Below are 21,256 nucleotides of genomic sequence, written 5' to 3' on the forward strand. Positions count from 1 at the left end.
GGGAGGGGCCCGCCTGGGGCTGCCTTATAAACAGCCTGGCCCGAGAGAAGCTGCGTGCGTGGAAAGCAGCCCATTGGTTTGCGCTGCCTGGGAGGGGACGGGGCGTTTGAGAGGACCGCAGTTTTCGTAAGCTGGCGGGTGTCGGTGGGGAAAAGGGGAGGGCGGGGTGGAGGTGAGTGGGACACAGGGCAGAAGGTAGAGGCGGGACAACACGACCAGGGGGCGAGGTACTTTGCAAATCGCCAGGCGGGAATAGGAGGGTGGAGGGCAGAGCCTGGCCCCGTTCATTTGTGACCCAGACATAGTTCAGTATAGTGCCAAGCATTAGAAAGTGTCAGAGACAAAAAGGAGTAGAAATAAAGTAATTTCTACCCTAGCAAAAGGTTAACAAGAGGGTGCCAGAAGGTTGCAGAGCAAGACGGTGAGGTTGAAGGAAGTGAGCAATAGCCTACAACATTTCTTAACAAAATTATTTAGATTAGCTAAGGATGATCTCACATTTTTCACTTAGGAACCATACTAGCAGCTGGGTCTACTGGGAAGGGTAGCCTGTGCAAAGGACAGGAAGGCCTTGGGCTGATATGTAAATACTGTATCTCTTTTATACAGAAATTACCAGCAGACACAGCAGAGAAGATTGCTAAATAAATGTACAATTATTAACTCTTTATTACAACCAAGGATACCAAACCACTGCACAAACTCTTGGAGAGACATCATCACTGATATGCTGCGAATTTGAAATGCAGCAGTACAATGAAAGGAAATCTGGAGCAGGCAGTTTGGGGCAAATCCCCATTCTTATGAAACAAACAGTTATGCAGCCCTGAACACCACTGACCTGTTTGAAAAGGGTGAAGGATGTTTTCGCTGCTAGAATCTGAACCTGTGGTTAGAGTGTGTAAATATTAGTGACTTAACCTAAGACAACTAAGTCTCTAAAAAGTCTCAATCCAACTTCAAACAGGAGGTGGATCAGGCCCACAGCTGACTAAATGGTTGGTTTGTGGAAGACAAAAATCTACATAAAATTCATTGTTCCAGAAATAAACCCAGGATAACAAGAACAATCCCATAAAGTTGCTGTTTCCAAAATAATTTGATTTCAGGATTTGAAACAGCAGGAAATATTCACATGTACTTAAAAAGATATAAATTAACAAACACATAAATAGTCTTAACATTTTGGCTTAGAGCATGAAAGATGTTAATGTTTTAAAAGTGATGGGGAATAATAAAATGCTTCCCAATCATGCTTTAGCCATCTGTTTTAAATAGTTATCCAGTACTTACACTGCCTAATTTTGATGTCTGCTTCCTCACGTGCGCACTTTTAGCATGAAGTCAAATCATCATGGAGTGCTGGGAACTGTGGAAATATGGATTCAAATAAGCTGTTGGAAGCTCAGCTGTTTGGAAGGAGGAGCAACTGATCATTTTTCTAAGTGGTGAAGGAATACAATCACAGCTGATCAAAATAGTTTGACCAAAGTCCTGTTAACAAAGGCCACTGGAACAATTCTAATTCAGTGAATCATATGCTAGCATGAGGACTAAAATTGGTATACTTACCTCAGTTAATGATGGATTTTCTAATCAGAATGCACAAATTAGTTTGCATCAACAATGTTCACAAACACTAATATAAAATATTTTAGCATTTGAAAAAGTCATTGCTGAAGCAAATTTAGAAACTTATGCTTAAAATTTGCATAAAAATCTGAAACAGCTATTATATGAATTCATCTTTTCTGTTGCTTACAGCAATATAAAATTTATTCACAAATTGTGTGAGCCAGCAGATTCAAGCACTACTACAGACTAGTTAGGAAAAAGCCATATATAAATGCTTGCCAACATTCTGCTTTTAAATTAATAGTGTGAAAAGATGAGAGAGCACCTATTGAACGTGTTTATTTATAATTTATCAAATTACCAAATACACAAGAGAGCAGTAGTATACTAAGGGTATATCTACACTTGGAACTGAGGGAGTACATTTCTAGCTCCAGGAGACATACCCGTTCTAGCTATTATCAAGCTAGTTCACTAAAAATAGAGCATATATATAGTGGCACAAGGGCCTTCTCACACCAGGTACATACCCAGCCAGGACACTAGGCACATGCTTGAGGCGGCTAGTCTGTCCCCTCACCATGCTGTGTTTAGCACACTAGCTCGATCAGAAATAGTGTTAGTATGTCCCCTCAAGCTGGGAATCATACCCCAGCTCCGTGTAGATGTTAGCTTTCTGTACTGAGGGTGTGTTAAATACTGCACCACAAGCATTAAATGTATCCCAATGACTGGTTTTAATTCAAAAACTAGTAGTGCACTTCCAAATAAGGGATTCTGATCATGATTTCCATCTGCTCTTTCATAAATGTTTTCTTTGCCTAGAAAAGATTTTGCAGAGAATATTGTGATGATTTGTTAGTATAAAATCTTATTTTCTTTCTTGACTTTCATTTGCTTTTCATTTGTATTCACCCACGAAAGCTCATGCTCCAAAACCTCTGTTAGTCTATAAGGTGCCACAGGATTCTTTGTTGCTTTTTAGAAATAGTCATGGTTTCTGCATGGAATAACAGGAACAAAACTTTTAACTTTTCAAAATATTTGACAGATCCTATTTTTTCTAGATTCATGTTATGTCATGAAATGACAGCTCTGGTCATTTCAATAGAATTGTCCTATACTCTGAAAAAAGTTTGTTTTTACACACACATACCCGCTTTAAATTCAACAGAAACATGGCCTTTGGCTAAGACTAAACATACACTGACTCGGACTCTTAATAGATTGGGTGGTGTACCCACTTATCCATTGATGCTTTAAAAACTCCCACACCCCAATCTAGATCTATGCTGGTTATGTGATATGTATGTACCTCATGAACCTTGAAACTGATACTTTTAATCCCTCGTAACTCAAGCCTGACCCCAGATTACAGTACCGTCCTTAACTTATGTATATTTGATTTTAAACATTAACTCTAATATCTGATGCATGTGGTAACTAAGGACTGTATCCTGCAGGAAAAGGAACTTGAATTTAACAGGTCTTTTAGTTCTCTACTTTATATCATCTCAAAGATTATTTTAATTTCCACCTCTCCTACTCTTCAGAAAGAATCACATAGCTATAATGTTCAAAGTATATATTTCTCCAAACACAAGCAATATACTTTAATGATCACAGCCTATATATAGGGGACTTGGTCTCTAGCGACTTTCCTTAGTTGATGATAGGTTGACTGATACTCCATTTGGGGCCCAAATACCGCAGGTCCGTGAAAGATACCTCTCTCAAGAGAATGGAAGCTTTGCTATTTCCTTCAATGGGAGCAGGATCTATCCCCAAGTATGCATACTTCCAGTGTCCGCTGGCTCAGAGTGAAAGGCTAGACCTGAAAATAGAACCCTGGTCTTTGTCTTTTCTATAGAAACAGTGAAGACAAAATGGTTTGGACCACCAGAAATACCTGTAATCTGATGTATGCAGTGTAGTTGTAGCCATGTTAGTCCCAGGACATTAGAGAGACAAGGTGGGTGAGGTAATATTTTTTACTGGACCAACTTCTACTGGTGAGAAAGAAAGAGAGAGAGATGTTTTTGAGCAACACACAGCTCAGCTCTTCTTCAGGTCTGGGAAAGGTACTTAAATGGAGCCCCATTACAGCTAAATGCAAGGCGGAACAGATTGTTTGGCATAAGTAGTTAGCACATATTCCAAGGGACCATTCAAGGCAGAGGGGCCTGTTAACACCTCTGCAGACATAAGACGAAAAGGAGGGGTTTCCTTAATCATCCATCTGTGACCTTCAAACACCACCCAGCCTCTCCAAGCTCATCATCAGAAGCAACCTCCCCACAGACCATGACAATCAACTCAAAAGGGCATCAGACCCTGCCAGAACAGATGCAAGACCTGCAGACGTTTCTACAGTGATCAACACCTGTCAAAAACATACCTTTCAAGATCTATGGCTCCTGCACATCCCTATCATAACATGTGGTGTACCTCATCCAGTGCACTAAATGCCTGAACAACAGCTATGTGAGTGAAACCTGACAATCACTAGACAAATGATAAAAGACAAAAATACCCTATCATCTGTGGATGAACACTTTTCACAAAGTGATCACTCTGTCTGACCTATTACTCCTCATCCTTAAAGGAAACCACCACAACACTTTCAAAAGATTAATCTGGGAGCATAAATTAATTACTCTGCTAGACACTAAAAATCACAGTCTTAATAAAGACTCTGGATTTCTGATTTATTACAACAATCTGTAACCCACACACCTGCCCGCCCCCTTTTTTTTGTCCGTGATGACCCCTTTCTGACAACAAAATTTACTACATGACTCCGGGAGGAGGGACCGAAGCCTGAGTCCGCCTAAGTCCTGCTGCCCCAGGCAGGGGGCCAAAGCTGAAGCCCTGTAACCTGAGCACCACTGCACAGGGCTGAAGCCCTTGGGTTTCAACCCTGGGCAGTGGGGCTTGGGCTTGGGCTTCGGCCCTGGACCCCAGCAAGTCTAACACCAGCCCTGGCAACTCCATTAAAATGGGGTTGCAGCCCACTTTGGGTCCCAACCCCCAGTTTGTGAAGCCCTGACTTATGCTGACCGATCTGTTTCGCCTTGCATGTTGCTGTGATGCTCAGAGAACTTTTTCCAGACCTGTAATTTGATAATATTTACAAAACCAAAACACACTGCAATGTTCTGTAGCTTTGCAATCGTTGTATTGGTATTTTGCCTTACAATTCTCTAAGCTTTCTGTGAAAATATAGGTGTGCCTTTGCCATCCTATATGCGTTCCAGACGTACAAGTTTAGCTTAGCTCTGTATGACAACTTAAGAGTCATACAATGATTAATGCATTTTAGTGTTTGTGGTTCAAGGTTAAATTAAATTGGTTTTTAAATATACTGTTTCTTTCCTCGTGATGCCACTAGAGAGCACATTTGAGGTAGTATACATCTTAAGTTCTTGTCTTTGAATTTTGTTTTGTTATTAAAAAGTCATACGTGAACATGCAAAGACTTAAAATTAAAAAAAGAGGAAGTACTTTTCACCCAACACAATTAACCTGTGGAATTCATTACCATGAGATGTTGTGATGGCCAAAAGTATAACTGGGTTCAAAAAAGAACTAGATAAGTTAATGGGGTTAGATTCATCAATGGCTATGAGCTAAGATGGTCAGGGATGCAAACCCATGCTCAGGGGAACTTTAAACCTTAATTGGCAGAAGCTGAAATGGGAACACAGGGTTGGGGCACTGGATAATTGCCCTGTTCTATTTATTCCTCTGAAACACCTGGTACTGACCACTGTCAGAGACAGGATATTGGGCTACCTGGGCCATTAGTCTGACCCAATATGACAGTTCTTATGTTCACCACATGCAGTCATACTATTACTGCTAGGATGGTACAATGCTTAGACAAGATCAACTCATGGACAAAGTTGGTTGAAGCAAAACTCAGCAAAGAACGGTTAGGCTGATGGGCCGAGGAAAGTATTTTTAAGAGTTTGCAGCCACTGTCAGTCTCTTTTGGTTGAAAACAACCAAAGATACGCAATTGGTCAATGCAGTCCATAGTTTAGGAGGCTCCTGGATTCCTCATTGACACTAAGCTCTCGTATAGCAGCATTCGTGAACAGTGCTTTGTACCATCTCCAGCTGACTAGGACACTCCATCCCATCTTGGTGGACAGTGACCTGAACTCAATTATACATGCCCTCATCACCTACCATCTGAACCACAGCAATGAAATATACTTGGGCAGGTAGCCTTCAGTACTTAAGAAATTCTAGGTAGAGCAGAATACTGCAGCGTCTCAACAACATAAGCTGCCATGAGCATATCAAACCTGTTCTCCATTCACTGTACTGGCTTCCCCTAGAGATTGATAGAATATCAGCTTCAATTGTTTTGGTATTTATCTTCAAGAGACTCAATTGCCAAGGTGTAGGAGACATAAAAGCTCATCTAAAGCTCTAGGATAAAGATCATGGTCCACAACTTCTCTTCTCTGGCATAATGGAACATTCCACATAAGGATAACACTAGTGTGTGCAGGAAGAGAGCTTTCTAGGGAGCTGGAATGAGCTCCCACAGGAACTAAGGACCATCACTAAGGCTAAGATTTTGTCATGGATATTTTTAGTAAAAGTGGACAGGTCATGGGCAAAAAAGAAAAATTCACAGAATCTGTGACCTGTCCCTGACTTTTACTAAAAATATCTGGGGGGAAATGGGGATCTGCGAATCCCTACACCACCTGAAGGGGGGGCAGCTGCACAGGGGCTAGGAGATGCCTGCAGCAGCTGGGGACTGTGAAGTACCCCTGCAGCCTGTGAGGGCCAGGAGCTGTGGGGTGTCCCATCTCCTCTGTCAGCTGAGAGCTGTAGGGAACCCCCACCATCTGCAGCCCTGGGGGCCTGCGGCAGCCAGGAGCTCAGGGGTTCCCCTGCCACCCTGGCTGCTGGGAGCTCAGGGGTCCCCCACCACCCACAAGCTCAGGGGTTCCCCTGTGACTGCCAGAAGCTGGGGGACTCCCCAGCCGCCTCCCGGGAGTTCCCCTGCCACCCCTGGCTGCTGCCCACGAGCTCCAGGGTTCCCCCACCACCGGGGAGCTTGGGGTTCCCTTGCAGCCATCTGGCAGCTGGGAGCTTGGGGTTTCCCCACCACCCACAGCAGCAGGGACCTGCAGGGTACCCTGCTGCCACCAGTGCCAGGAGCAGCGGGGTATGTCGCTGGTGGTGGCGGCTCAAAGCTGCGGGGAAGACTCAGAGGTCTCTGGAAGCGATGGATTTTGTGACTTGTGTGACCTCCATGACTAAATCGTAGCCTTAACCATCACAAATCTCTCCACCTTCCACTTCAAGGGCAAAGGGCTCACTTCTTCGACCTTGCCTTCTCTACTATAAGCACACAGCAAGATATGCAACAAAAGACTGCAACACACACACACACACACACACACACACACACACACGTGTCCAAACCCATCCAAAACAAAACACTCCACTGTGTATGTAATTCTCCCTCTGGGGACAGGATGAAAAAGAACAAACCACAAGTGATAGATGTTAGTCATGTCACTGAATGCTATATTGAAAGGTGCACAGATACTATAGTGATTGGGGTGGTATCAGGAATGGAATAGAAGATGAGGTGCTAAATTTTGTAAAGGATCATTTTTTAAATTATTTTTAACTCATGCTAATTAATGGATTTCCTTACAAATTCTTTAAAAAAATCATTCTGTATTCAAGGTGTTGCAATTTGGGGGAAGGTATGCTGTATTTTTCATACTTAAAAATACTTTAAGAACAAAACTAGTGAAATTGTAACTATAGAGTAATGACAGGTACCTCCATAATAAAGGATACATATTATGCCAGAGGTTGGCAACCTTTGAGAAGTGGTGTGCCAAGTCTTCATTAAGGTAAAGGTTCGCGTGCCAGCAATAAATTTTACATTTACAGGGGCTAGCAGACAGAACCCCAGACTGGCAGCGTGGGCAGCAGACGAAACCCCAGATCGGCAGTGGGCTGAGTCGCTCAGTCCGCTGCCAGTCTGGGGTTCCGTCCACCGGCTCCTGCCAGCCAGGGTCCCAGCTGCAGGCCCTGCTCAGCCTGCTGCCGGCCCGGGGTTCTGTCCATCCAGGCAGGCAGCGGGCTGAGCGAGGCTGGTGGCCTGGACCCTGGCCGGCAGCGTAGAGCCACTAAAAATCAGCTCGTGTGCCGCCTTTGGCACATGTGCTGCAGGTTTCCAACCCCTATATTATGCTATTGCCATACCATTACATGATACCTTCACCCATCAATACCAGACAGTTTCTGTCTCCAGATTCAAAAGAGATTGCCTAACATGTCTAAAGTAAGAAATTGAGCCAAACATTTAGGCCTCACGCCAGCAAAACAGTGGAGCTCATGCTTAACTTTTAAGTATGTGAGTAGTCTCATTGACTTCAAATAGGATTACTCATACAACAAAACTAACATGTGTACCGGGGCTTTGCTAGGTGGGAACCTTAGATAGGGGTAAATAGATAGTGTTATAATATAGATGAGTATTAAGGTATTAAACGTAGTTGTTAAGAGTCAAGGCACAAACAAAAGACTGCAATCCACAGCACCAGGTAAGACAGGAAGTGATTTATTTATGAAATCTCATTTTCAGTTTTAGAAATACTACACAAAAATATGATTTTTTCTGGGGAATGGGATTTGCCAAAAATTACAATATAGAGAACCATTTAGCTAAGTATCACCACAATTTCATTCCTCCCCCTCCACCCAGCACACACACGTGCGCGCGCACACACACACACACACAAAAAGTCTATAGGAGTAACTCTTTCTCTGCCTCCCCCTCAAAGTCTCTTTAAAAAGGTCTGCTTTTCCATTGGAAAGTGAATATTTCCAGGTTGAATTCAGCTCAGGTATTTGCAATGTTCTGGTCTCGCACTGATTTAGAAACGAAAAATAGCCAGTTAGTTGAAGCAGTGGTTTGTTGGTTTTTTTTTTTTTTGAAAGTAGTATTTATTATCTCTTAGGAGATAAGAATACAACCACCACTATCTTCTTTCAACAAAACTCTGTTCTGACTGCTGCTTTTTTATGACTGCCTTCCACAGTCTGAATTAGCTTTCTTTTCTGCTACCCTTTCAGGCAATATATACACTAGCAAACTTAATTCCCATATTTTCAGTAACTGCGTAGCTTCACTAATGGTAAACCCACTAGTACCTTGGGCATTTATACCATCTTGCTTGTGATCATTATATATATATTAGATTGTATAGAAAGTTGACAATTTTCAAACTCCACCAGCAAATTAGCCTATGGGTCCCAGCCTACTTGGGATGGGTGGGGGAGGAGCCCGACTTTGGCAGCTGGCAGGTGGGGTGGAAGAAATCCCTGTGCCCCCTGATCCCATCCCCAGCAGAAGCCATGGGGCGGGGAAAGCCCCTGCAGCCCAACCCCATCCCCGACAGAAGCCACATAACAGGGGGAAGCCTCCTCAGTAACCTCCTGACCCCATTCCCGACAGAAGTCACAGGATGGGGGAAAAGCACCCCCAATAACCCACCGACCCCAGCCAAAGCCATGCGATGGGGGAAACACTCCCAGCTGCCCCCTCTGCACAATAGCCCCTGGGTAGCTACCGACCCCATCCCCAGCAGGGGAAGCCCCCATGCCCAACCCCGCTCTCCAGCAGCAGCACTGGGCAGGATGGGAGAAACCCCAGCACTCTGACCCCTGGTCCCCCACATAAGCGTGGGGGGGGGAGTGGCAGGGGAAGCCCCAGCACCCGGATCCCTGCTGCAGTCCTGGGACTGTGGCCCTGGCGCAGGGACAGAGTTTCTCCAGTCTTGGGGCTGTTGCGGGGTGGGGGAGGAAAGGAACAAATGGGTTGTGTGGTGGGTGGAATGTGGGGGGACCCTGCGTGGAACAGGGGCAGGGTCCCAGGGAAGGGGCAGAAAGGGATGGGGCTGTGGATGGGGTCACACGCAGAAGTGGTGGGACTGCGGGTGGAAGGGGTGGGGAGAACCCCCCGGACTTGCTGTGGCCCAGGGAAACCTTAATCTGCCTCTGTCAAACTCATCTTGAGTCACTCAGTGATTTCATGTGAAAGCTTTCGGCTGTGAAGGATATTTGTTGTCGGATTGTGGTATAACTTGTTAAGAGTAAATGTTTTAATTTTGCACATTTTTTTGAACAGTTACTGTGTGAAATGGGGTTAGTGCTGTATGTCACTTTGGCATTTACTACTTGGTTGTGTTAAACGTGCATCTCTAAACTTCAGAAAAGTGTCTAAATTAACTTTACGTAAATTGGGAAGAGGATTTTCTCTTATTTGCAGCCATCAAAGAATATAGTGAATCGCCAACCCTTTTTGCACTTAGGTTTTCGTTGGAACTTCCTAGCGAAGTACTGACTCTGCCTAGTTTAGATGAGATGAAAGTTGCAAGTGGCATACCTTTTCATGCCCTTTTCTCACGAAGCCTGGTCCACGGTGTAACTGGTCAGTATTGGGATGGGAGACCTTAAAGGAAAGTGTTGCCAATTCAGCAAATTTTCTCCATGAATAACGATGGAAAATAGTAACATGATGTTGTGGTCACCAGAGGTGCAGCCTTTTGAAAGAGGTAAGAGTGACAATCAGCATTAAAAATCCATAAGAACTTTCACAAGGCGCTGAGAGACCTAGGTTCAATTTCTTGCTTTACCACAGACTTCCTGCGTGATCTTGGTTAAATAGTTTTTCTGTGCCTCAGTTCTGCATATGTAGAATTGGGAATTATACTACTTTCTACCTTGGAATGATTTATCCTCACAACAACTCTAATACAGGTGCTCAGCTACTACAGTTATGGGGGCCACATGAGAATCTACAATAGCTTGAGCACAGTAGGAGTTTTAATTGTGTCCTGGACAAATATGAATATTACACTGTGGCTATATAAAATCCCCTTTGTAGTTTCAATAGGCTATGGTATTCTTTATGCACGGTACCATATGCTGTTTAACAGAAGCCACTTTCAACAGAGATGGCTGAGTTTTAGCAGTGGGCAGTGATTCCCACTGCACATATTGTTCGTGAAGCGTTTCCAGATTAATTGGCGAAAGACATTTACACATATTTATAATTATTTTGATCATCCATTTTAGAGAGAGCACTATTGTTAAGCTGTGATAGGGCATGTTTTCAAGCTTTGCTTTAAGAAAGCTGAACTGACAGTACCTTTGGAATTTCTTAAATGTGCAACAAGTTCATTCTTTCAAATGGCTTATGAGGCAATTACTGAAGAACATCTATTGAGCAAAAGAAGCTGGATGAAGGGGAAGATTTTTGTGGTTTCCACGCAGAATGCATTCATAGGTTCCATAATGGAAATGCAATGAAGAATCAGTCTGTTATGCAGAAGGGCATAACATTGGCCCTTAAAGAGTTCAGGGGGGATTCTCAGTTTAATTTTCTGTTTTTTCCTGGCCTTAGATTTAAGTGCTAAGCAGAAGTTGCACCTTTGAAGGATGTGTGTTTCCCTAAGGCAATGGACATACCAGGAATGGCTGTCGATCACCGGGACAGCCTGTGAGGCAGGATTTGAGCCCCATTGAATTGGGCATACCCTTCTGGTGAGGTAAACCTCCCTGGAGAGAGAATAAAATAAAGGGAACAAAACAGCCCTCCGATAAACCAGCTACTAGCAAACACTAAGAACTAGGATAAGAAACATCAATGCGGCAAGCTCAAAGCGGAGCTTCAGCAATGTCTATCTCAGGCAGGTAAGGAGGAACTCAGGGTGATTCACCTGCACAGCCTTCTATAGCCTCAGTGCAGGGCACAAGGTTATGTTGAGTGCATGCACAAGCTGAATGGGCACTGCTACTGAAAACCTCATTTCCTGGCCCATTTACAGGAATAATAAGGTTTGTTTTCTCCTCTAAACAAGACAAAATGCACTGTCTATCACTTTAACTGAGAGCTAACAATTACTTCAATTCAAACAGCTGTGGCTTGGTTTAGATTAAAGTAAAAAGTTTATTTACAAATGGAGATTTTATAAAAGAATAGATTTATAAGCAAATAAAAGTGAAAAACACTTCCTAGAAACTAAGACTTAACAAATCTACAGTTTTGGGTCTGTGTAAGATAATTACCATACCACCTTCCAGCAAGGTGCTTGGCCACCCTGGGGTCAGGATTTCCCACAAAGTCCCAAATGCTTGGTTCCTTTGTTGTTTTAGGTGAAAAATAACTTGGGGTTATTTACCCCTCTCTTTTATAGTCCAGTGAATCCTTGAAATCAATTCTGAAAGCTACCCCCCCCCCCCAAAGTAAAGTTCATTCAAACTGTCATGAAGGAGATGGAGTCTAGTGATGAAAGAAGTTCGATGCTGGGTTTCTTCCCCTGCTGTGATATGGCCATTAAAAAAGCTAATGCGGTTTTAGGATTCATCAGGCGAGGTATTTCCAGTAGAGATAAGGAGGTGTTAGTACCATTATACAAGGCACTGGTAAGACCTCATCTGGAATACTGTGTGCAGTTCTGGTCTCCTATGTTTGAATTAATTCTTCTTAAACTGGAACGGGTACAGAGAAGGGCTACTAGGATGATCCGAGGAATGGAAAACCTGTCTTATGAAAGGAGACTGAAAGAGCTTGGCTTGTTTAGCCTAACCAAAAGAAGGCTGAAGGGAGGTATGATTGCTCTTTATAAATATATCAGGGAGGGAGAAGAATTATTTAAGCTTAGTACCAATGTGGACACAAGAACAAATGGATATAAACTGGATACTAGGAAGTTTAGACTTGAAATCAGATGAAGGTTTCTAACCATTAGAGAAGTGAAGTTCTGGAACAGCCTTCCAAGGGGAGAAGTGGGGTCAAAAGACATCTGGCTTCAAGATTAAGCTTGATAAGTTTATGGAGGGTATGCTATGATGGGATAGCCTAATTTTGGCAATTAATTGATCTTTGATTATTAGCAGGTAAATATGTCCAATGGTCTGTGATGGGATGTTAGATGGGGTGGGATCTGAGTTACTACAGAGAATTCTTTCCTGGATGCTGGCTGGTGAGTCTTGCCCACATGCTCAGGGTTTAACTGATCATGATATTTGGGGTCAGGAAGGAATTTTCCTCCAGGGAAGATTGGCAGAGGCGCTGGAGGTTTTTTGCCTTCCTCTGCAGCATGGGCCACGGGGTCACTTACTGGAGGATTCTCTGCACCTTGAGGTCTTTAAACCACAGTTTGAGGACTTCAATAACTCAGACATAGGTTAGGGGTTTTGTTATAGGAGTGGGTGGGTGAGATTCTGTGGCCTGCATTGTTCAGGAGGTCAGACTAGATTATCATAATAGTCCCTTCTGACCTTAAGTCTATGAATCTATGAATAAATCATTTTACTTGTATGCTAAGATGTATCCTTTTCTGGTAAATAGTACAATAAAAAACATCAGCAGTTCTTTTAAGTTATCCAAACAGATTTATTAACAAATTTAAATGTGACATATTTACAGAAAATAGCACTGGTTCTAAAATAATTTAACAATTTTTATAGATTATAAAAGTACTGATAAATAAGAGACCCTGACAATTACCAACCACAAATATATTTTCCTATGCTACTGAACTACAAACAGTAGTTCTAATTTTAACAAATCCCATAATGCAGCTGCTTTACCTCCACCTCATACATAAAATTGCCAATACCAAAATATAGTAAAATGAACATGCAGTGCCAAAGCTGTACCAGAGCAAGTGATTTTATAATGTGAGAACTATAGTAAAAATATTTCAGTTCAAAGTATCTCCCACACAGTATGTACTTGTGAAAAATAAGCTTTCAAAGAACCGTTGTCTTATTTTGATACAAGTTAAAAACTACACTACCTGTTTAGACTGCCACAATAATTTCCAACCTTGCACTAGCTTTCATGGGGTGTTGAAAAGTAAAATGAAAAGTGTAATTTACAAATACTATTGCCTAAAAACAGTGGTTAGCTCGTGGATTAAAAAGTTGAAGATGGTGATGTAATGGTTTTGAAACTAGAGAATATTTAATTATCGCATTACACCAATTACTCTATTCTTGGATCAACAAGTTACTGTGGAAAAACCCTCTATTTCTCAGGTCAGAAGTCAGTTTGGAAGCTGGAGAGAAGATGGACTTTTCTGATATGTAATTGTTAAGTTCCAGAACACAGACAGTATTGCAACACTGGGAAATGTGAATCACAATAAGCAGCAGCATATGAAATTTGTGGGGTTGGTGGTTTGGTTTTGTTTTTTTTGGTTACAGCAAACATTTTTAAAACCTAACTATGAAACCAGTACATGCTCAAGCTAATCAAATATTTGAAATGTAAAAGTTCTTAGATCTTTTGTTTGCATCACTGAAGCCCATAACAATGCACACGTAACAAATATTCAGTTTTATAAAAATCACATATTGCACAGCTAGTAGATGCAATACCAGCATGCTGGTATCCCTAGCATAAGATTTTCTATTTTAAATAGTTGTTTTGAACTATGTTATTCAAAATAATTTCACCTCAAGGTTCAAAACCATGTAAATAAGGTCCATGTACACATCCAGTCTCAAAATGTTTACCAAGATGAGAAAAAACACAGGCACTTTAATAGATTATTAGTGCACCAAAATTACAGGCCACAATTGCATGACTATAAACAGTTCAGTACCAGTTTTGACATCAAACTAAATAAATGAGGTCTTTCACTGATCCAAATATAGAAACAAGAACTGTTCACAAAGCACTGATAAGAAAAAGAATCTTTCAAAAAAGTAATCCTAAACAATATGTTTAGTCATTTAATACAAAGTAATTGCAGCAAAGCTTAATGTAATGCAATATAAAACTGGTTTACTTCAAAAGATGTAAGATGTAGTAGTCTGATTTCCCTCCCCCATCCAAAACACCATTGTAGGTGGTCCATTAAAATCAAATGTGCAAAAAAATTACAATTCACCTTTAGGAGAGCATGAAAAATAGGCTTAATGTTCAAAATGGCATAATCGTTCTAATGTGAATTTTACAGCACCATATACTTAGAATTCTAAGGAAGCTTAGAATTCTCAGTCTGGTAATATTTCAACTGACAATGTTGATCTGATAGGAACAAAAGACTTCTTGTGCATATCCCAGTATCTGAAAAAGTCATAACATTTTCAAAAGAGGAGAGAACTAATTCTCACATATGCATAAAGTCTTAATCTGGTTTATAATGAAACTAAATCACATTTGTAGGCACTACATTTTTTACAGTATAGCATTAAAATATTGAATGTAATTTTAGGCTTGCCAAATTGAGGATAAAGAGTTGCTGGTACCTTATTTACTGGCAGCAGTACATATCTGAATCATGTAGTTTGGCCCCTTCCTATTATAAAAGTGATTTATTATCAGGCTGTGAGAAAAAGCAGAAGGGCCATTTCTGACCGTAATTTGAAGGCAGTATATAATTATTTAAATATATATAATTATATATGCATGTACCTGTGTATACACATACCTCTGTATATACACACATACGTAAAATCAGTGTTCCATTCTCTTTGTTCTTTCTTCCTAAAATCTTCTTTGGCTACAAGTCTGACCAAGGAAATTAGAGGACCAAACAGATGGATCATTCTCCAAACACTTCCATTATTACACATCACTGACTGGAAGGCTTGCATCATCCAGATCCACTGGGCCAGGATCCTGTTCCTGAGTGCCATTTTTACTTTGAGGTTCCAACAGGCCCTGTACAGTCACTTTGGAAGCTGGTTCTCTTGGAGGGACAGCCTGGACCTTGAAGTTCCCTGGCTTGGCCTTGGTAAAAGATTCGTGAAATCCTCGCTTCTCCAAGGCAAGGCGTTTGGCGTTAAGGTTTGAGACCAGAGCGTTGTTGTGAGAGGCTGTGGAATGTGAGGTGGCTGCGGTGTTGGCAAAATAGAAAGCATAGCTGGATTCTGAAGAAGAGCTGGAATGCTCCTGTAAAAGGATAAGTGTTTGTCAGATAGAGTCAGTCATTAATGGCATGTTAGTAACTCAGTTCCAGACTTTACTCTGTAAACCAAGAAAACGGAAAAAACAAAGCCAAGCATCAGCCATGGCAGCAGGAAGTGGGTGCTTTCCCAAGGCAGTGCATTTTTAAATGTGAGCTTATAGCTGTATGTGATAGCAAACATCCATTTCAGCTGAAGAAACTAAGTTATGTGCCTGAAGTCAAGCTTGGCAGCTCTTTACATTTTGATACAAGAGTCTAGCAAGCCCAAACTGACTTTTTTACTAAATATGTTTAATGGCAATTAAATTGTGTTTGTTTTCAATACATGTTAAAGCTCACATCTTCAATGTCATAGATGGAAAAACTAATTGCAAGAGAAAAGTATATTCAAATGATATTTGGTATATAAATATAGAGATATATATTCACATCCCAAAAATCTGAAGCACTGTGGAACTCTCACTGCTCCCTCCCCTTAGGATATTCTGTTGAATCAAGCTAAAACAGGTTACACTTCTGTTCACTGACAACTGTTGATTTCCTATTTTTGTTCCATTTTATTCTACTGAGCCACAGAGCAAAATATGATGAATGAACTACTGTAAGAAGTTAAAGAATCCTTTTCTGGCATCTTAATCGTTGAAATCTTAGAAAATATTCTTAAAGTAATGCTTTTGAATCTAGATAGTCTCTTTTTTTTAAACTGCAAGAGTAAATATTAAAATAATTTATTTTTCAAAACAACTCAAGCTACTAATTATACAGAAGTCATTTTCAAGTAAGTATTTATTACGGATTCCTGCTATTCCACTGAATGACAATTCTGGAAGGGTCAAATTCAAGAAATAAATCTACCACTATTTAAATACCTGCTTGCCAGAAAGGGGGCAAACTATCTTTATCTATTAACTTATGATTCAGATAGGCTAGCACATACTTATGCCTCTTTTGACTTTAACATATTTACTTTGATATATCACCATAAGAGGTCTGTCAAAGAAAGAGATAGAAATGCTCTGTGTGAAGAATCTGAAAACATTTTCATATCAATTGTCAGTTTAATTTAGCATGGTATTGGATAGATTTAGAGATATAATTAAGTTTGCAGTGTTGGTTTGGCCAAATCAACAATATTACCAATATATTAAAATAGGTAATATTTATATTTTCAGAGCTATTACGGATTTGTAGATACAATCTGAATAGGATATGTGTTAAGAACTTAATTTGTTGGCCTTTCACATTATTTTTAGGAGCAATTCCAGGAAAAGTATTTTAAGTTATTTTGTCATGTTTTTATGGTCAATAGCCCACTTGCCATACCACTTATTTCTAATAGCAAAAAATGTTTATAAAAGCAGCAATTGTGCTATATGGTTCAGTGATTTATCTGGCATTCCCATCTATTTTCATCATTAACTTCAGTTACACAAATGGGAAAACTGAATTATGCCAACTTTTCTAATACACTATTTTTGTTCACATTTTGCCCCCCCCCCACCCCCCGGATGATAAATTCCTAGTTTAAGACATTATGCTGCTTTACTTTTTAAAGCATTTTTTAAAATAAATGCACAAGTTACAAGTAACAACCTCTTCTACATTTTGGCTAATAATTTCATGCATACGAGTTTTAAAAGCCATGCAAATCAGGCTGCAATATTATCCTTCCAATTATTGCAGTTATAAGATGCTTGTGTATGTGCACGCATCTGTATTAGTTGGGGATAGTTTTTCATTTGTATTTTTGCTGTTACAAGGTGTCAAAGTTGTAGGTAAAAAATGGAAATATGAACTCTCATGCAAATTAATCAAAGTTTTAATACTTTTCTCTTTAAACTGTATTTTCTGTATTTTAGGGCAGTACAATTTGTACTTTGAATGTGAGAAATGACTTAGCATCGCTTTTGCTATTACTAATTTAAAAAAACAAATTTATTTCAGAAATCAATATGTAATACTTATCTGCAAACCTAATGAGTGGTGTGAAGTAGTTTATGAGTTAGTTTTCAATAATGGTAACTGAAAAAAGCAATGGGATTAAGAGTTAATTTTGCATAGTGTACGTTAGCATTTTAAATCCTAGCCCTCTGTTAAGAAGGCAAGTTTACATGAGAGCCCACATACGTGCTGCATTCACCAGTTCTTGATGTATACCTCTGTATACAAGGATTCGACAGCCTTCTGGCCTGCCGCATCTGGAACACAGTGCAAAGCTAAGATTAGAGTAACCTATACTTCAGGAAGGGAATAGAGGGAGGAAAAAAGAGAGAAAGTGTTGCCAATAGTTATAGCTAGGTTGCTTAGTCAGCCCCACCACAAAGCATACACACACTAACAAAATATCTATCTCCCTCTTTTCCTCTCCCCCAGAAAACATTTTTTTAAAACAGCATCTATTTTGTGATAGCAACTTTTACTTAAAACATGAAGCAGCTATAAAATTACTAGCTGCAAATACTATTGTTTAGATCAATTGATAGCAATCACACTAGCACACCATCAACATGATTGTGCATTTAATAGCCAGATTCCAAACATAGATTTCCAATGTATTATGGGGATAGATATACTCAGTTTATTACAAACTATCACATAGAAAAAAAGTGAAAACCATACTCACAGCATCTGAACTGTGAAGTATTCCATGATAAATTTGGACATACTTGATGACACTGTGACACTATTACAATCTGTAGCATGAAATACAATAATTTGTAAAAAAAAAAACCTGAGCATTTCTAATGTAGGTCCTAATGAAAAGATATAGACAGTAGGAATGCTGCCATCCACATTCATAACTGTTCTGATTTAGGTCACAGTTGTACACACACAGTTCAGTAATGCTAGATGGTGTTCACACGATCTCCAACAGCAAAACTTCTAATTCACACAAGTTATTTGCAATCCTCCTCCAGCCCAAAACACATTAAATTTGGAACCATAGCTGCTAACGTGACATATGGCCAACAGTCAGTCCCAAGGATGTGCAAATTGAATACTCAAGATTATTTTTAATCAATCTTTTATACAAGTTGCTTGCAAAATGTAGTAATTACCAAAATATCTTGCAAGAATTAGCAGAGTTTCACTGTAGTTCTTCAGCTATTAAAAGCTTAGTGATAAGAGCTCATACTGAACTTGGAAAAAAGTCTTCCTACTCAGCACTTGCATTATCCTTACATTTAAGACAATGCAATGCATACAAAGCTACACACAGATAACACTAAATGAGCACTCATTAAAAAATGCAAAATGTTTTATGCACATTTAATATGCATGAAAGCTCATGCAAAGGAGATGTTATTACAGGACTGGGGGAAAGGGAGATGAAGGAGGAACAAAATAGAATTTCTTGTACTAGATTGACACCTCCTAGAGACAGTATATTATCTACATCTCAAACACATACAGAAGCTGCTGATCTTCCCGGTCCCCGTTGTGCCACTATGGCCCCAGAGATTGCTTTTATCCAGCTGTGCATGTCCTCCGGGCTGTCTGCCTAAATCAGAAGAAAAATTTATAACTAATTAGATGGCTGTTTAAGCTGGGTGAAGATGCTGTTTGTTTATATGGGTAGTCTGGGAATACAATGACCAGCCTAACTTTTCCCATTGGTAAGCAGGGGCAGGATTTTTCTAACTATCTAAGACCGTGGTTTTCAGTGGAATTTATACTCCTAAATCACTCAGGCACTTGTGAAAATCCACCAAAGATTATTATACCATATATGTAATATTCCTCCATGTTAATACTGTGATAACATTTCAATCAGAATTGGATTTACTTGGTTTATTTTTTTTAAAAGGTGACCATTGTAATTCTCACAGGATTTTCAGTGATGTAAATAAAGGGGACTTGTCCAATGCCACAACCTCATATTTCTCCTTAGTTGTTGCTGCTTCCTATGAAACAGTAACGAAAGTGGTCGGGTGAGGGATCTGGTGAAATACTGCACAAAGAAACCGATATGATTTATTTCTAGTGAAATGCTATATATGTGTACACATGCACACAGTGAAAAGGGTTTGTTTTTTTTTAAGTTAGGGATCAGCCAAATTTGCAGATAATGAAAATTGTTCATCTATCTTCTCAACACACTACATAGAACATATGCCAGCACATGTGTATTACACACACTTCACATGATACATAAAATAACGTGTGTTCTTACTTAAATTAACATAATATTTAGAAGAATCAATCATTTATCTCCTTACAACCACCTTATTGGCACACACATACATGCACTAATTGATTGTTATCTCAGTCCACACACTGTAGGATAGGAAACAACTGGAATTGTTAAGAACAAGTACTATATTTTCCAGTTAACCACACTGGGACAAATCAATGCTTCTCAAACTCCAGTCTCCTCTTATATATATACACACAGTATTTATAATTGTTTCTTTGCTTTTGTTTTCTGTCACTTGTTTTTAGTCTCCGATGAACCAGTGTGGATCAACAAAGTTGTCAATTTCTACTTTCGCTCAGGGCACACATGAATAGTTTAAAAATAAGGGTCTTTGGGACCAGGGTAACTCAAACTGCCTATTTCCATACTTTCACATGTATGGGGTTCTTTTAAATATACAGTAACCTTTAACTCTTAATTTCTTGGGTCTTAGCAGTTGAAATTTTTTTTAAAAAAAAAGTCGACAATATTTTCATTCTCAACACTAACGCTATCTTAAAGCTGAGGGTTTGGGATATAAAGATCCCCATTCATCAATATTTTCTATCATGCGAACGTTTCAAAATATATCTGAAGTAGCAGAGTTTGGTACACTTTCTCTGCAAGTATGCTGATTACATTAGACTAAAATGCTATATTAATAGCTGCTGTAGTAATCTAACATCAGCGCTCAATGATTCAACAAGGAGTCAAAATATGCCAGTAGTAGTGACTGAAGTAACATTACTGAAACAAGCACTGCACTAATTGCATTTTTGAGGTAGCTGATCTATTATTATTATGTATTACCATTAAGATACTTAATTCATAGCAGCCCAATATTCATTGAATCATTTTAAAATGTGATGCCAGAATTAATATTCAGCAATAAACAAAAGCAAACCTTGCTAAAGCATGCAGTGGGCTGACAAGAACATATTAAAACCTTCTAACCAAATCAGTCATAAAATAGTGTCTGGGAACTTGCACATTGCAGCGAGACAAGATACCAAGTTAGTGTAGCTCTAAGAGCAACTCCTAATTAATTAAAAACAATGAGGAGTACTTGTGGCACCTTAGAGACTAACCAATTTATTTGTGGGCTAAAACCCACTTCATCAGGTGCATGGAGTGGAAAATAGAGTAGGCAGGTATATATACACAGTACATGAAAAGATGGGAGTTGCCTTCCAAGTAGGGGTCAGTGCTAATGAGACAATTCAATTAAAGCGGAAGTGGGCTATTCTCAACAGTAGAATACTTAGGCAAGGAAAAAAAAAAATCACTTTTGCAGTGGTAATGAGGCCAATAATCAAGGTGGCCCAAAAACTAATTTCCTCATACTAATTTCCCCCTACTCTCACTCACACCTTGTCAACTGCTTGAAATGAGTTACCCTGATACTGTAAATTTGGTGGGGTTTGTTTGATTTTTAAAACAAGTAAAACAATGTATAATTTTTTAAATCAGCCTGGTAAGGATATGTGAGCAGATTGTTTTGTGCATGTACTGTTAAGTGTTCAGTAAG

At 39.9% G+C, this 21,256-nt stretch overlaps 1 protein-coding gene across 8 annotated transcripts in view; it reads right to left on the reverse strand.

Annotated features, from left to right (window-relative positions):
- Nucleotides 1–13,000: 13,000 nt before the first annotated feature.
- Nucleotides 13,001–21,256, reverse strand: part of PLEKHA1 (pleckstrin homology domain containing A1) — a 98,360-nt gene continuing 90,104 nt past the window's right edge. For 4 of the 8 annotated variants that reach the window (XM_050959036.1, XM_050959029.1, XM_050959033.1 and 1 more), the window contains 2 exons: nt 18,964–19,053; nt 13,001–15,535 (listed from right to left, as the gene is read on the reverse strand). In XM_050959036.1, coding sequence (XP_050814993.1) covers nt 15,209–15,535; nt 18,964–19,053 — 417 coding nt within the window. In that variant the 3' untranslated portion in view covers nt 13,001–15,208. Of the gene's footprint in view, nt 15,536–17,678; nt 17,750–18,963; nt 19,054–21,256 lie in introns of all 8 variants that reach the window. The other 4 variants (XM_050959034.1, XM_050959037.1, XM_050959032.1 and 1 more) reach the window with 2 other exon arrangements.

Source organism: Gopherus flavomarginatus, chromosome 6 (assembly GCF_025201925.1).
Source record: "Gopherus flavomarginatus isolate rGopFla2 chromosome 6, rGopFla2.mat.asm, whole genome shotgun sequence".
In the NCBI taxonomy this organism is placed as follows: Eukaryota; Metazoa; Chordata; order Testudines; family Testudinidae; genus Gopherus; species Gopherus flavomarginatus.